We start from the raw sequence: 15,428 nt of genomic DNA, 5'->3' as shown, positions 1-15,428 counted from the left end.
CACGTTGGGTTTATCACCCTTGTTCGGCCTGCGGTGATGAAGCCCCGTGCTGCCCGTCGGGTACCGCCGGACATCCCCGACCACGTCGCTCCCACACCTTGCCATCCCTTTTCTCATTCCTTCACCCTCCTTTTCACCACCCTCCTTCCTCCATCCCTGTCCCCTCCCAAATAAATAACCTGCCCTGAATTACTTTTTCCAGTTGGTCCCGGTTTTCCTACATCTGTACCCAAATTTGGTATTTCTGACATCTCCATGTTAGCTGAGCTGCAAGCTGGGCTGAACCCCTGGGTGCAGCCCTCCTGCCTGGGCCTTCAGTCTCTCCCTCGCTGGCACGGCACGTGAGATTCATCCAAAATTAGGTTTGTTGCAGCTCAGAGCAAACCTGCTCCATTGCAGCACTCTGGAGCCTTGGGTCCATGAGCGGAGCCTCTAAATCCCCCTCCTGGGGCCACCTCAGAGGGCACATTCGGCCACAGCACGGCTTTGCCCCGGTGCGGCGTTGGCAACGCTTCTTGCCCTGGTGCCGCGGTTGGTGCGGGCAGCGTGGGATGGACAGACGGATGCTGTTCCCACTGCTCTGAACTTTCCTTGGACGCTGCGTGTGCTGCTCAGCCTGCCGATGCGCTTAGCAAAGCGTTGATAATCTGGTGCCTGAAATCCAGTTATCCAAATAGGATTTTCTCCTGCCGGTGACAGTGGGATTTAATGGAGAGGTTTTTGCTCTACTCGTGTTTGTAATCCAGTAGCTCGGGGTGCTCAGCCTGTAATACATCGGTGCAAATAATCTCTGAACTCGGTGGCGTGGCTGTTGGGGCCCGGTTGGCAGGTGCCCGGTGATGGGCGGCGTGTGCCGTGCCGGAGTGCCGCGGGTGGGCTGGGGGAGACCCCGTGGGAGGGCAGAGCCCTCTGGCTGGGATGCCCTGCTCCCACCTCGGTTTTGGACAGCTTTTCCAGCGCGGGGGAACGTGAGCACCGTCCTTTTGCAAGTCATCCCTGGGGATGGAGGATGTCGTATCTGCTTTTCCAGCCCAGTGTGTCTGTACGGGCAAAGCCGAAGTCTTGGCCGGGCAGGTCCATGTGTCTCGGACAACCTGGGGACCTGTGTCCCCCGGGGTTCCCAGGCAGAGCCGCGGGAGCTGCTGGTGGTAGGAGAGCCGCCGGGATTACTGGGGATCTGGGCTGGGTTTCGGCACATCCCTGTTTCTCAACCAGGATTCCTGGAGAGCGGGGCCGTGTCCTGGGGTGACGGTGCAGCATCATCCCACAGCAATAGTTGCTCAAGTTAAGTTTTTTACAGCCGACGCTTTGCTAATGAGCCTTAGAAAATCCTGGCAGGAGCCCAGTGCACCTCCACGTGCTGCCGGCGTACCTCACGGGAGGTCACCCCAACGCCCAGGAGAAGATGGGGCGGTTCTGGTCAGCGCAGTGGAGCATCCTCAAGGCCAAGGCTGGTGTGGGGCTATCGCCTCTCCTAGGAGTCACGCTGCGGTGGCCGAGCGCTCGCCAGGGCTCTCCGGAGCTGGTGGCTGTGACCTTAGGGGCTGTTTCTCCTCTCCCCCAGGTGAGCCACCACCCCCCAGCAGCCGCCCATCACGTCTACTCCAGGCGAGGGTGGACGTTGTGGCAGGAAATCACCATCGCCAGCAAGTTCAGGGGCAAATACCTCTCCATCATGCCACTGGGTAGGTGACTTACCCCGAGAGGATCGGGGCTTGGTTTTTTTCCTGCGCTGTTCATGCAGTACCCCAGAGATTAAAGCAACGTGCCGGTCCCTTGGGCTCACGTAAGGCTCAGTGCATTCCACCCCGAGCGACACGGGAGCACAGATTTGTGCTCCCGATCACAGACAACCCTACGATAACTTGTCTGCCCTGGAAATGGAAATTATGCCGGCTGCAAAGGGAGACCGCTTTGCTCGCTGCTAGCACCATAGCGGATGTGCTTTGGAAATATCCTGCTTGCCCATTAATTGGTTTCTCCTTAAACCATATTTAAAGGTTAGCTTGCTGCCTGTTTTAACCCTCTCCCTGGCAGCCAGATGCAATAAGCTGCCTCCCTCCAAGGTTTTATTTGTCGTCTGCCTGTCGCTGGGCTGGGCAGCACGCCCGGGGCTGGTCCCAGAGCCGTGCTGGTCCCTGGCCGGTCCCCTGACGCTGAGAGTCAACCGGGCAGCACGTTTCTGACCTGCTTTTAAAATTTGTGGGTTTTGTGGGGGGCAGGAGGAGGGCAGAGGGCCTTGCAGGTATTGCAGCTCCCTGACGGCAGCAGACCACAGAGCGTGCGGCACGGGGAGGGATGAATCCGGACACAGCCCTGGTTGGGGGCTGATGATGGGAGATGCAGGTAGAGGGGCCGGGTCGGCTCCGGGGACGAGCATGGCGCTGGGGTGTCCTTGTGCTCCAGGGGAGTGTGCCCGCGGGCCCGCCCGGCCGTCTGCCCTCGCTGAGCTCGGGGCTGCTCCTCTCTCCGCAGGCGCCATCCACCTCGAGTTCCACTCCAGCGGGAATCACTACGTCTGGAGGAAAGTCACCTCCACCGTTCACAACATCATCGTGGGCAAGCTCTGGATTGACCAGGTCGGTGGCTATGGGTCCGAGGCGATGGGTCCTGCCTGGCCTCGCCTGGCTCGGGGGAAGGGCAGGGGGGCTGGAAGGGCATTGCCCTCCTGGGGCGTACGCCAGCGCTGCCTGGTGTCCCTGCTGTACTCCTGCCGCGAAAGGAAGGTGTGCTTCCCTGGCAGGGACGGGGGGGAGGCTTCTTGGAGCTCCTAATGGCTCTTCCCAAGGCCAGCAGCTCCATGGCAGGGCGGTCACGTGCGTGATGGGTTTTACCCTGCTGCTGGCGAGCCGTGGGGCTGGCGGGGGTGGCCGGTGCAGTGGCTGCAGCCAGAAGTGATGCTGCAGCTGGTGTTGATTTGTACCTGCACTACAACTAACGCCTGATTTGTCTTCTTGCAAAGTCTCTCACTCGCTGTGGTTCTGTGTTTTTCATCTAGTCTGGTGAAATAGAGATTGTTAACCATAAGTCAAAAGATAAATGCCAGCTGAAATTTACCCCCTACAGCTACTTCTCCAGAGACGTCCCCCGAAAGGTACGTGGCCAGGTATCTCCCTGCTCCTTCTGGCAGCCTTGCGCGGGGTGAGACCTGGCTCTCCCCTCGGAGCTGGGCTCACGGGGTCCCAGCACTGCAGCCGGATGAGCCCCGGCGTGGGGCCAAGGGGCTGTGCTGGCACCTCGACGCGGGTCACCGGGGAGGGCTGGGGTGGGACCGGCCGTGTCCAAGCAGAACCCGTGTTTCGGGGCTCTGTGTGCCAGAGCTGCAGCACTGACACCTGGAAAGGAGCTGGTGGGCTGGAGATCCACCTGCATGGTCAGGACGGGCCCACGCTCCCCCTGTGCTGGGCACAGCTGCTGTCCGAGGACACGCAGTGCCAGGTCCAGCTGCTCCGGTTGGGGCATCTGGAGGGTGTTCTGCCCCCCCGTGCCTCTCCCTGTCCTCTGGGTGCTTCCAAATGCCGTCAGAACCATCTCCTTCGGCCAGGTGACGGGGGTGGTGAGCGACGCCGACGGTAAAGCCCACTACGTCATGTCTGGCACATGGGATGAGAAGATGGAGTGCTCCAAGATAGTGCAGAGCAGCCACGGCAGCACCAGCACGGAGGGCAAGCAGAAAACCGTCTACCAGACGCTGTCTCCAAAGGTCCTGTGGAAGAAGTACCCCCTCCCGTGAGTCCCCTCCTCAGCGCGGGGTGCCGTGCCTGGGGGTGCAGCAGCCGGACAGGGATTCACGGTGTCACCCCGAGCCCCGCGGGATGGAGGGGCTCGCGTGCCCAGCCCTGAGGACATGGGAAGGGGACCAGGGCTTGGGTGGCTGTGTGGCTTTTTCTAGGGTGTGAGCACACGGCGGGAGGGGAGAGCAGGTCCCTGCGAGGGGAGGGTGGCTTTGGGAACCCTTGCAGGTACGTTTTGGGCAGCCGGGGGTACTGGTTAGGTTTTTTGGGCTGCTGGCCGTGGCAGGGAGATGCGTTGGCTGCTTTGCCTTGCTGGTGAGTCCCTGGCCATCCTGTCCCACCGATGGCGTTAGCCCTCCGGGGACCAGCCCTTTCTCGACGCTCTTACCCACAGCAGGGCTGCTCTCAAACCAGTCTCCAACCCTTGGTAGCACCAATGGCCAGTCCCTGCTTTGGAGATGCTCTGTTGGAACGGTCCCCGGTGGAAAGCGTCCCTGCTTGGTGCCACCGGTTCTGCAGCTGGGGATCCAGCAGCTCCTGGGTGAAGCTGCTTTGTGTCTCGGCTGTGCAGTGCAGCACTCGGAGCTCGTAGGCTTGTCTTTAGCTTCCCCGCGTGGAGCCAACGGAGGAGGGGTCTGGTCCCCTCCTGTGTCATCGGCATCTCCACGTAGAGGGGGGGAGGCAGGGCTCCCCAAAGGGCCTCTGCACGTCTGGTTTGGGGTAGCAGGAGCAGCATCAGTGGGGCTGGGGCGAGATGCAAGGACAGGAAGGGCTGGGGACCTCTGCTCGAGGTAGGCACCACCTCTGCCATCCTGATCAGGGCTCTCCGGCCGCAGGGAGAACGCCGAGAACATGTATTTCTTCTCTGACCTGGCCCTCACGCTGAACGAGCCCGAGGAGCGAGTGGCCCCCACGGACAGCCGGCTGAGACCCGACCAGCGGCTGATGGAGAGCGGCCGCTGGGACGAGGCCAACGTGGAGAAGCAGCGGCTGGAGGAGAAGCAGCGAGCCGTGCGCCGGAGGCGGGAGGCCGAGGCCGCGGAAGCCCTGGAGGAAGGTGAGATGCTTCAGGCTGCCGGCGGGCAGGGACCGGCCGCCCCTCGCTGCGGGAGGGGGCTGCGGCGAAGAAACCCCGTTGGGTTTGGGGGATGAAGGAAGGACCCTGCGTCGATTCGGGCGGCTGGGGGAAGCGCGGGACTCGCTGGGAAAAGCAGCCCTTACCCCCTGTTTGTCCCCGGACAGGCAAGGACTACGAAGGCTACATCCCGCTGTGGTTTGAGCGCAAGGTGGATGCCGTGACGGGGGAGCTGATCTGCGTCTATAAGGGCGGCTACTGGGAGGCCAAGGACAAGCAGGACTGGAGCGTGTGCCCCGACATCTTCTGAGCCGCTCGGCTTGCGCCTGGGGTGGCCGGCCCCGCGCCTCAAGTCGCTGGGACAGACAGGGGGACAGCGAGGACACGCTGGCAGCGTCCCGCCGGCAGTTAACAGTGCAAATACATACACAGAGTCAATACATGCAGAAATTTGAAAAGAAAATCTAAACAGGGATTCCAAACCTATTTTTTTACGCACTAATAAATAGCATCCTTTTTTTTTTAATGATGGCTTTTTCAGCGACTAATTAGGAACGAGGACACATGAATCTGGTTCGTTTTTAGCCTAGCGTATTTATTGCTATCAGGAGTTGCTGCCTATATCTTTCAACGCCTTGGCTTTATTGGCTGAGACGTCGACTTCCAAAGATGCTCGCGTTGTGGGGATGCCGTGCATTTGTGTGAGCTCTTTTCTTTGACACTTTTTTTCCCCGTTTGTGTGTGGACTCTATGGAATTATTTTTTTTTAAAAAAATCTGCTCCTGGTTCAGGTTCCTTCAAAGGCGGACGCAAACAACTCTGCGTCCTGCTCGGAAAAGTGTCTCCAGGGGCCCTGGCGCTTGATCCTGGAGGCTCTTGGTGGTTCCCGCAGTGCCCAGTCATCCCAGTAACACCAATTAGGATATTTCAGCTGAAGAGCTGAAGACTTTTTTTTTTTTACTTTTTTTTTTTTTTTTTTAAAAGAAGCGTTTGAGCAGATTCCCCGCAGTCTGCCGTGTTTAGTCAAGGCTTAGGGCTGTCTTTAACACGATGCTTTGTGAGAGTGATTTGAGTGAGGTTTGGTTTGGTTTTCCTGCAACCACATCCGAAGGGGGAAACGGCCTCGCCGAGGTCGGGAATGCCCAGCGGACGCAGAGCGAAGAGCTCTGACCAGCGATGCTCCGGGGTCCGCGTCCTGGCCCTCTCCCGCCCCGTCTCGCTGCAGCCCAGGGGCCGGCAGGAGCCTGCGCCTCGGTACCGGCTTTGCGGGCAGCCTCTCCCTGCTGAGCTCTGCCCGAGGCCGGGCGGGAGGGGAGGGAAGAGATGCCGTGGTGCCGCTGGGACGGAGCCTCCCTGGGATGCAGCCTCGGTCCTGGGTCTCCCACCCCTGCGTCTTCCCCATTAAGCCTGCCAGGCCCGGGCCGCAGTCCCCGGCACGGGGGTCACAGGCCGAGGGGCGAGGGTGCCCGCGGGCCGGTGCCCAGCTCTGTTCCTCTCCTTCCCTGGGGCCGGTCTCTCCCAGGTCACCGCTAAGGCAGCCTGAGCACGGGGCTGGGGACCCGCTCACCTCTCCCGCGTGCCGTCGCCTTGCTGCGGCCCTGGGCCCGCCGGGAGGAGCGGAGCAAGCCCTGCCGATGATCGGCGAGGAGCAGGAGCCAGCGGTGCTCGGGCACCGGCCGTGCAGGCAGGTTCCGCTGGTCCCCGGCGCCAGAGGGGAGGATGGGGGTGGCAGGACCCCAAAGATGGGATCCGCCGGGCCAGAGAGCATCAGGGAGACCTGGACGCCCACGTTCACCCCGTTGGATTTCATTTTTGCTGTCTTCTTCTCCGGGTCTTCATCGTACCTCCCGGGGGTCGGAGGCCACCCCTAGCCGGACTGTCACATCCACATTGGAAGATAATTAGCAATAATGAACTTCGAGGCAATGGTAACTGGAATACCCAGGCTGCACACGGGACACTTGTGCAATCAGGTTCCTCAGCCATCCGTCTCCTCCTGGTCGGCTTCTCTTCCAGCACCTCGTACCAACATACCTGTTACCTACAGCAAACTACGTGTACAGTATATATAGACCTCGTACGGCGTAACAGTAGTGAGTGGCTATTGGAGTGGCAACACCCACTGAGTTCAGTGTACCCTTTAATCTTATTTATTTGCTTCTAATTTATATATATATATAAATATATAAAAAATTATTTTGCTTAAATTTCTATGGTACACAATAGATGAAAAATAACGAAGACAGAAGTGTCTGTCTGAGTTTTTGTAGCACGAGTACGATTTCCCTAGGCTTGTCCCGGAGGTAGGGCGTAGGGGTGATGGTGACTGAGTAGTTCCCAAAGCAGAGAAGCAACATTTTGCTCCGAAGTCGGATGCGATCACATTCAAAAGGTGTTACAAAGATACTCCCTCCTAGAAACGAGGCATTTGGGGTTTGAAGGGCGGCACTCGGTATCCCCCGCATTCGGGAGCGTGGTGCTCCAGACCCGGCTCTCTGGCTGTTACGGCAGCCGGTCTGGCATCTTCGCTCCTTCCAGGCCCTTGCCAGAGGTTTGCCCGCGGCTCCGTAAAGCCAGCGCGGCTCTTAAACGATCCAGGCTCCTGCACTGGCTGCGGGATGCAGCCCGCGGCGAGCTGCCGGCTGTCCCGGCGCAGGGCGTGCCCGTCTCCTTCGGGCTTCGCCTGTCTGGAGAGCGGAGGATGCTCCGCACCGAACCTTCACGCCGCTGGCTTGGTTTGTGGCGGCAACCAAAGTTGCCTGGGGGAGTCGCGTTCCACTCGAGGCCTGAATTGGTTTTGTGAAATGGGCTAGAAACTGAGCTCTTCAAAATGCCTTATTTTCCTTGTTCGCTTTGTCAGTGCAAGTGTTACCTGAGAGCTCGGAGAGGTGAGAAGCTCCTGGGCAGGCTGTCCCCAAACCGGGATCCGTGCGTTCCCGCAGCGGAGGAGAGCGGGGAGTGAGATGTTGCTCAGTAAGTGCTGGCACCAAGGGTCCTGCTGGGCTCTGGGACACCGAGAGGTCCTCTCTGGTGGACCCCCCCATCGCTGCCTCTGTCTAGAAATCGCCATCACGGACCCTGCACAGCTTAGCGGAGCTCGGGGGAGGGTGAGGAGCACCCCCCAAAACAGAAATCCCCCACTTTTTAGGCTAATTTTAAAATTTGCTGTATCTTCCAGAGATCATCTAGCGGCCACACTTAATCAGAGCACCATCTCCTGGTCTTTCTGTTCCCCCCACAGAGGATTTTAATGTCATTCCACTGTAAATGCTGTTGAATGTATTTCTTTTTGAACAGTATATTGTGAGTGATCCCTCTTTACACAGTAATAAAACTTGGATTCGGGAGTTTTAAAAGCCGCAGTGCTGAGGTTGTCACTTGCTCCTCAAGGCTGCAGGTGGGGGTCCCAGAGGAACCCCAGGGTGGGTGAGCTCTGGGCATGAACAGGGGCCTGGGCACGTGGTGGATGGCAGGTGAGGTGGCCAGGGAAGGGACCACGGGAGGTGGCCCGGAGGAGAAGAGATGTAGGAGAGGAGATGGGAAGATGGCCTAGGGAGGGTTGTCCAAAAGAGGAGGTTGCCCAGGGGAGGAAGGCTATGGGAGGTGGCCCAGAGGACAAGGAGGTCCAGGGAAGGGGTTCTTCTGGGAAGGAGGAGGGTCATGGGGGAGGTTGCCCAGAGGAGGAGATGGTCCAGGGAAGGTGGCTCAGGGCGGAAGGAGGACCAGGGGAGGAGATGGCCCAGCAGAGGTTCTCCAAGGCAGGAGATGTACAAGGGAAGGTTGCCCAGGGGAGGAGGTCCAGGAAAACAGGAACATGAGAGGTGGCCCAGAGGTAGGTACCCATGGAAGGAGGTTCTCCAGGAGAGACAGCTCAGAGAAGAAGGAAGACCACGGAAGGAGGAGGTCATCCAGGGAGGAGACGTCGCAGTGGAGGTTGGCCAAGGGCGAAGATGGTTGCCCAGGGGAGGAGGTCCAGGGAAGGAGGGACAGGAGAGATGGCCCAGGGGAAGGTGACCAGGGAAGGAGTTTCTCTGGGGATGGTGGGAAGGAGATGGCCCAGGGGACATTGTACGAGGCAGGAGGTGGCCAAGAGGAGGTGGCCCGGGAGAGGAGGCCCAGGGGAGGTGGAGGAAGCTCCTGGCAGGGCTGTGGAGGTGGGTGGGGGAAGCCCTGGGCAGGTTGAGACTGGCTGGCTGCTGCGGCATTGCCAGGCGACAGGCACACACAGCACTGCCTGCCCTGCCTGTCCTGCCTGCTGTCCTGCCTGCCCTGCCGCCTGCCCTGCCTGCCGTCCCGCCTGCCGTCCCGCCTGCCCCAGCCCAGCCGGGCCAGGTGAGCAGGGGTTGGGGCTGGGGTGGGGGACCCAGCACCGGGACCCGCTCGGCCCATGCCGGCCGCCTGCCCGGCGGCAGGGAGGACCCTCCTGCCTGCTCTGGGTGCAGGCAGCGGGGCGCTGGGCACCCGGCTCCGGGGCCGAGGGCCCGGCAGCTCCCGGGTGCAGCGAGCGTGCCGGTGTCTCGACTTTAATGAAAGGCAAACCTCCGTCCCCTGCTGCGCCTGCAAATCCGCCTGTCACCCCTGCGGTGTGGCCCTCAGCCCGGCACCGTGGTTCTGGGAGGTGGGTTCTCGGCATGTTCGCTCTGAAGCCTAATGAGTTCGCGGGGCCTTCTAGAGCAGGTTACCCTCCCCTTGCCTTGCGTTGCAGGCCCAGGCGGCAGACATGGAGCCGGAGGAGGCTGGCTTCAAAGGCCAGAAACGCGGTAAGGCTGCACTGGTGCCCGGCGCTGCAGCCACGGCACAGGGCTGCCCGGCTCTCCCCCAGTCCCGGACCAACTCGCCTTCGCTCCCGTGCTGCTGGGAACGGGCTTGTTCCGGCCACTCCATAGCAGAGCAGTTTGCAAGCCCAGGGTGCAAGAAGCCAGGGCTGCTGCCTGCTGCCCTCCCTGCCTGTCCCCGCAGGAGCGTCCCCCCAAATCACGGGGGATTTTGTCCCCCCAAAACATGGGGGATTTTTCCCCCCAGGGCTTTAAGAGCTGCTGCTCTGTCGTGACCGGCAGCGCCTCTTTCCTCCTCTCTGCAGAGCCGGACGCAGGGAAGCAGCTGGGGTTTGAAGGATCCTGGGCAAGGGAACGCTGGGGCCGTGAGCTGGACCCTGCTGATGCTCGGCTCAGCCAGGTGTGGGCTGCGGGAGTGGGGTCACGGTGTGGGGCTGAGATGTGGGGGTGCAGTGGGACCACCCAGGATGCTGGGTGGTGGGGTGCTCCTGCCCTGTCCCACCCCCGGTGCAGGGAAGTTGCATGAACACGGGTGGCCGATGACGCCCCGTGCCCGCTCTCCCCTCTGCAGCGGCACGACGCGGGGGTGCGGGGCACCGGCAGCAGCAGAGTCGGTGACATCTCTCCCGACGCCTTCCTGGACGGCTCCTGGACGGCTGGTGAGTGGGGACAGGGCACTTCAGTGCTTTCTCAGCTCTGCTTTGCCTCCCCAGCTCGCCAGGCCCAAACCCTCCTGCAGAGCGACGCCTCGCCGGGCGCTAGCAGATGCTGCCGTGCCCCGGCAGAGGATTTTGCAGCTACCGCTACTTAAATAAAACAACAGCGCACCACAGAGACCAAAATAGCAAGCGCTAGGAGAGCACAATTGCACCCTGGGGCTGCAACACAAATGTTGTCGGAGGGGCTTTTGCCCCTGCTTCTGCGTCTTGAAAGCCAAGATGCAAAGGGCAGTTTGGGACCAGGACCCTCCCCGCGGGCAGCGGCTCCCAGTAGAGGACAGAAGAGGCATCGGCATCCCACCGCGGTGCCCTGCTGCCCCGGCGAGCCTTGCGCTGCGCCCGCTGCCGGGCTGCGCTGCCGTGGGGGAGCCTGGGAGCATCCGTCAGGGTGAAAAAATTATCCTGGTTTAAAAAAAAAAAAAAAAAGGATGATATAGTGGCTTTTTCTTTTGGAAGCAGTTGAGGCTGAGGGTCTTGCCGGTGGAGAGGGTGGGATGCCTTCAGAGTTTGGGCTTAGGCGTGCACCGGATGCTCCCCGGTGAGAACAGGCATTGCCGGCTCCTCCAAGCCGGTTCAGTTCCAGCCGGGTGGGATGGCTCCTTCCCATCCCCGCCCGGGCGCAGGGGAGGCTGACGGCTCTCTGCTCTCCCACGCAGAGCCGGAAGGACACCGTGCCGCGTGTCCCCAGGGTGACGCCAGCCCTGTCCCACGGGAGGAGTGCTGCTGGGGGCTGGCTCAGCTCCCGGGCTCCCAGCCCGGCCCGGGGGACCGGAGCAGCTCCAGCTCTATCTGCACGGAGGACTTCGCTGCCAGGTTTTGGGAGGGCACGGTGGAGCCCCTGCTGTTCTCCGAGGAGGAGGAAGATGAGCCCACGGGGGATGTCCCTACTGAGGGAGATGATCCTGGGCAGGATGAGTCCTTGTTCCCCACAGGGAGAAGACTGGATGTCCAGCGACTGTTGGTGGAGCCGGGCAGACGTCCCTTGCAGGGCAGGTCTCCACCTCTGATGAGGAGGGAGAGCCTGGAGTCTCTGGGAGGGAGGATATCCAGACTGAGCCAGAGCCATGCTTTGGGGATGGCCTGGGGGGGTCCCCGGGCAGCCCCCTCGGCGCAGCCGGCCCTGGGCCGGGAGGACTCCCCCGACCGGGGTCCGTGCTCCAGGCAAGACCTGTTGGCCATCGCCTTGCGCAGTGAAGACCCGGCTGCGGGGCGTCCCTGGAGGGCCCTGGGCACCTCTGTCGGCATGAGCAGGGCCGGGGCAAGGAGGGGCTCTCCCGACAGCGGTTTGCCAGGGGCCAGCAGTGCCGGGACCAGGGGACATCCCGCCAGCAAGTCCCTGGGGCCGAGATGGCAGGAGCCATCAGCTCTCCAGGGACGGCATGGAGGGGACATCGCCCTCGCTGTGGATGGTGCGGAGAAGGAAGGAGCAGGCAGCAGGCAGAGGAGAGCTCCCTGCCTGGCTCACCGTGAGTCTGGGCTGGCCCTGGGTGCTGGGGCAATGCTGGAGGAGGGCGGAGGACGGGGACCAAGCAAGGGGAAGGGGCATGGCTGGGCCAGGGACCCCCTCTCTGGGCAGGTGCAGCGCGTTGGGTGCAGGGCGTGGTGGCAGGGACCAGTCCCAGTTGCTCGTGGGGTTTGTTTGTGGTGCGCAGGCTCCCCCCCAAATGTCATTTTTTTTCCCCGCGGGTATCGACACAGCAGCGGGACCCCCTGGGCGATGCGGAACCGGGGCACATGTGTCATCCCGCCCAGGAGGAGCGGCTGCGTCCCAGCGGCAGCGTGGGAAGCAGAAAGCCCTCCCGCCCCCCAAGGTACGTCCCTGGGCTGGCCATGCCTTGCCGTGGGGCACAGTGGGGTGGGTGTTCCTGCTGCCAAGGCGACAGCCCCGGCTGTGGCAGGATGTGCCGGGTGCTCAGCGATGGGTGAGGGGACGGCTCCTGGCCCCGCTCTCTGCCAGGGTGTGGAGAGCAGAGGGGATGTGGCCGGGAGACCAAGCCTGGCCCCGGCCCTTGGGTCCCAGGTGGTGGCCATGGAAAGGCACGGGGAAAGGAGCAAATGGGTCTGCAACGCTGCTCCTGGCTGCCAGCGGGCAGCGGGGCAGCCAGTGTCACTGCGACGGTCCCTGCGGAGAAGCCAGGAGGGGACTCGAGAGCTGGGATCTGGTGCGAAGGGGACTCGGAGCAAAGGTGACGGAGCCAGGTACGCCGAGGGATCCCGGGACGGGTCCCGCGCTGAGGCTGGAGGCTCGGGCATGTCCACAGATGCCTGCCAGTGGCCTGGGAGCAGGAGGTGGCACTGGAAGCCCAAGAGGGTCCCGGACCCCTTGGTGCTGGGTGGGCATCCCATGGGGTCTCAGCCTGCGGAGCCGGGGAGCGGCGCAGACGGGGACGTGGGTGACGGCGTCCCTGCCGCAGGGCTGGCCTGGCGCTGCCGGCGCACGCCCACGACGCCTGCCCTCGGGACCCGACAGACCTGGAGAGGATGGTGAGATGACCCTGAGGTGGCCAGAGCCGGGGCTGGCCAGGCACAGCCACGGGTGGCAGGGCCAGGCTGGGGGGGTCTTCAGGCACGTGGTCCCGGGGTGCCCTTGGAGGGCTGGGGGACAGCAGGCTGCAGGGGCTGTGCTGGCCACGGCCACTGGCTCCGCTTTCGGGGGGGCAAGAGCAGTGCTGCTCCTGCGCACGATGCGAGGGCCTCCTGGAAGAGAGAGAGATGCGGGGGGTGGAAAGGAGAGGGGTTTTCCAGTCTCAGCAGGGGCAGAGAGCCTGTGCGGACTGCCGGGAGGGGCTGGAGAAGGAAAGAAGGAAAACATCGGCTTTGCAAGAAGAGAAACTGGAGCTACAGAAGGTCAGTGCCCTCCGGCTTTCCAGTGGGGCCAGGATCACACCGAGGGACCCTGGGAAGGAGCACGTCGCGTCCACTCTCAGAGGCTAGGCCCCTTATCCAGACACGCACGCGTCCCGTAGGAAGTGTTCAGTGCTGCCCAAAGAGCCAAACTAAATTTATCTGCAGGAAGGTTATATTGAGGGGCTGGAGCTTCTAAGAGAAGAATTTGTGGGGAAAACCACTCTTACGGCTGTACGCAGACTGGGGTTATTGGTCTGCAGGTCAGAAGGTCCCTGGAGAGTCCCAGCAGAGGCAGGGAGAGCTGGCGTCTTGGGTGCAGGCAGGGCTTCATGCCGGGGTGGCGATCCCCATGCTGATGACACTTCTCCACCGGACCTCAGCTCTTGCCGGGGTCATCAAGCCCTGTGCCGGAGCGGGCTCAGGTGATGCCGCCCTGGCCAGGAGGGACTCGGGCATCCTGCACGGAGACTGCCCTTGGGAAGAGCCTTCCTGGAGCTGGAGGGTGGGCGTGGGCTGCCAAAAGGGGTGACGTGGCCCCAGCTTCTCTTACAGAGGCTCCGGGAGCTGGAGCATCGTACCCGGTCCCTCCTGCGGCAGAGGCAGGAAGCCCTGGCCCAGCTCCACGTGCTGCTCCAGAAGGAGAAGGCGGATGCCCTTCGGCAGCTCCAGGAGGCCCTGGAGCAGGTTGGGGAAGGGAGAAGGGAATGGGTGGGGGCACGAGAGAACTCCGGCTCAGTGCCCCGGAGCTGAGCTGACACGGGGGCTCCGCTGGGCAGGGGCAGCTGCCAGGGCACACCATGGCTGGTCACGTCCAGCCACAGCAAAACTGCCGGCTCCGCTCGGCTGGCCGGGGGCTGGGGCTCGTGCGGGGGGGGGAGCAGTGCGGGGGAGCACAGCAGCCCAGATGTGCTGCTCCCCAGGTCACCCAGCTGTTTCGCCCTGCCCACGAGAGGGGCTGTGCAGGGACAGCAGGGTCTGCTGGGCGTATTGGGCAGCAAGCTCAGCAGCTTGCCTCGCCGGGGCTAGGTCTGTGCACCGAGCTGGGGATGCCCCGGGAGGGCCGAGGAGATGCCCTCCTGGTGCCTCCATGCTCGACCTGCTCACGGCAAGCCTCCCCTGCTCAGCTCTGCATGTACGAGGTGGTTCCAGGTCTTTCCTAGAAGCTCTGACCTGGCCGCGAGGCCAGCCGTTTTTATACGAGAGGCTGAGCGGACTTGGGGGGCAGATCGGGGTGCTGCAGGTGCCGCTCTGATCCATCTCCCTCCCGGCGGCTGCTCCCCCAGGAAAGGGCCGGTCGGAGCGCCCGGCTGCGAGCGCGGCTGCAGCGGCTGGAGCCCCTCCTGGGCCACCCACGCAGGCAGGCGTCCCCGCGGGAGCTGGCGGTCCCAGCCACAGGGACCACCCCAGCGTGCCCATGCTGCCACGACCCGCTCCCTGGCAGCGCCGCGGGGCAGGGTCCTTCTCCGGCCGTGCCCAGGTGAGTCCCGTGACCGCAGGGTGCTTCGCGCTTTGGCAGGAGGCTGCTTGCCCAGCGTGGACAACGTGGGCTCCTGCACCCCAGGCCACCCTTTGCGGAGGAGCCACTCGATGCCTTCGGGCATGCTGGCTCTTCCTCTCCGCCCGTAGCCCGTCTCCCCCAGCTTGTCTCTGCTCTCCCCCAGCCACGCTCTCCGTGTGCTGCGTGGCCTCCGAGAGCAAATCCAGCATCGCCTCGGGGAGCTGCGGAGGGAGGAGGGAGCCCAGGGGCTCACCGGCCGGAGGGAGAAGGTGATTTGAGCAAAGGGATGGGAAGGAGGCTCTCACCCTGCACAGCCGTGGGGCCAGGGTGGGCTTTGACCGATGGCGTCTGCCCCCGAGAGCAGCCCTGATTCCTCGGGCTGTGCCCTCTGCCTGTGCTGCACAGCCGGGGGCTCGGGGCTGGGGGCTTTTGGCAACTCCCCTACCCACCCATCACCTTAGCTGGAGCGCTGCTGGGCTGGCCGCCCCACGGAGAAACCTTGGCAGCGGCCCAGGGCTCGGCGTTGGGCCGGGGACAGCAGCTGCCAGGTCTCGCCCGCTCTGCCCGCGTCCGGCAGCGTCTGCTGCTTGGAGCAGAGCAGCGAGGCAGCCGGGCAGGCTCCCCCCTCTCCCCCACCACCTGCAAAGTTCCCAGCCCCTCTCTCAGCTGAGAAGTAGATGGGATCCATGACAGGCATCAGCCCTTGGAGGAATCCAAATTCCTCGTCCTCGGAGCCCGCGTCTTGGAGCGCGGGACAGTGGGATGTCTGCTAGAGAGCGT

The 15,428-nt window shown here is 62.8% G+C and overlaps 1 protein-coding gene across 1 annotated transcript in view; it reads left to right on the top strand.

The window, feature by feature from the left end:
* OSBP2 (oxysterol binding protein 2) overlaps positions 1–8,149 on the top strand; it is a 129,346-nt gene extending 121,197 nt beyond the window's left edge. The window contains 6 exon segments of the mRNA XM_075516073.1: positions 1,565–1,685; positions 2,476–2,579; positions 2,999–3,094; positions 3,545–3,729; positions 4,571–4,791; positions 4,977–8,149. Of these exon segments, the coding sequence (XP_075372188.1) occupies positions 1,565–1,685; positions 2,476–2,579; positions 2,999–3,094; positions 3,545–3,729; positions 4,571–4,791; positions 4,977–5,119 (870 nt within the window). The 3' untranslated portion in view covers positions 5,120–8,149.
* Positions 8,150–15,428: the final 7,279 nt, after the last annotated feature.

The sequence above is a fragment of the Mycteria americana genome, chromosome 13, assembly GCF_035582795.1.
Source record: "Mycteria americana isolate JAX WOST 10 ecotype Jacksonville Zoo and Gardens chromosome 13, USCA_MyAme_1.0, whole genome shotgun sequence".
Taxonomy (NCBI): domain Eukaryota; kingdom Metazoa; phylum Chordata; class Aves; order Ciconiiformes; family Ciconiidae; genus Mycteria; species Mycteria americana.
This window is presented reverse-complemented; position numbering and strand designations above follow the sequence as displayed.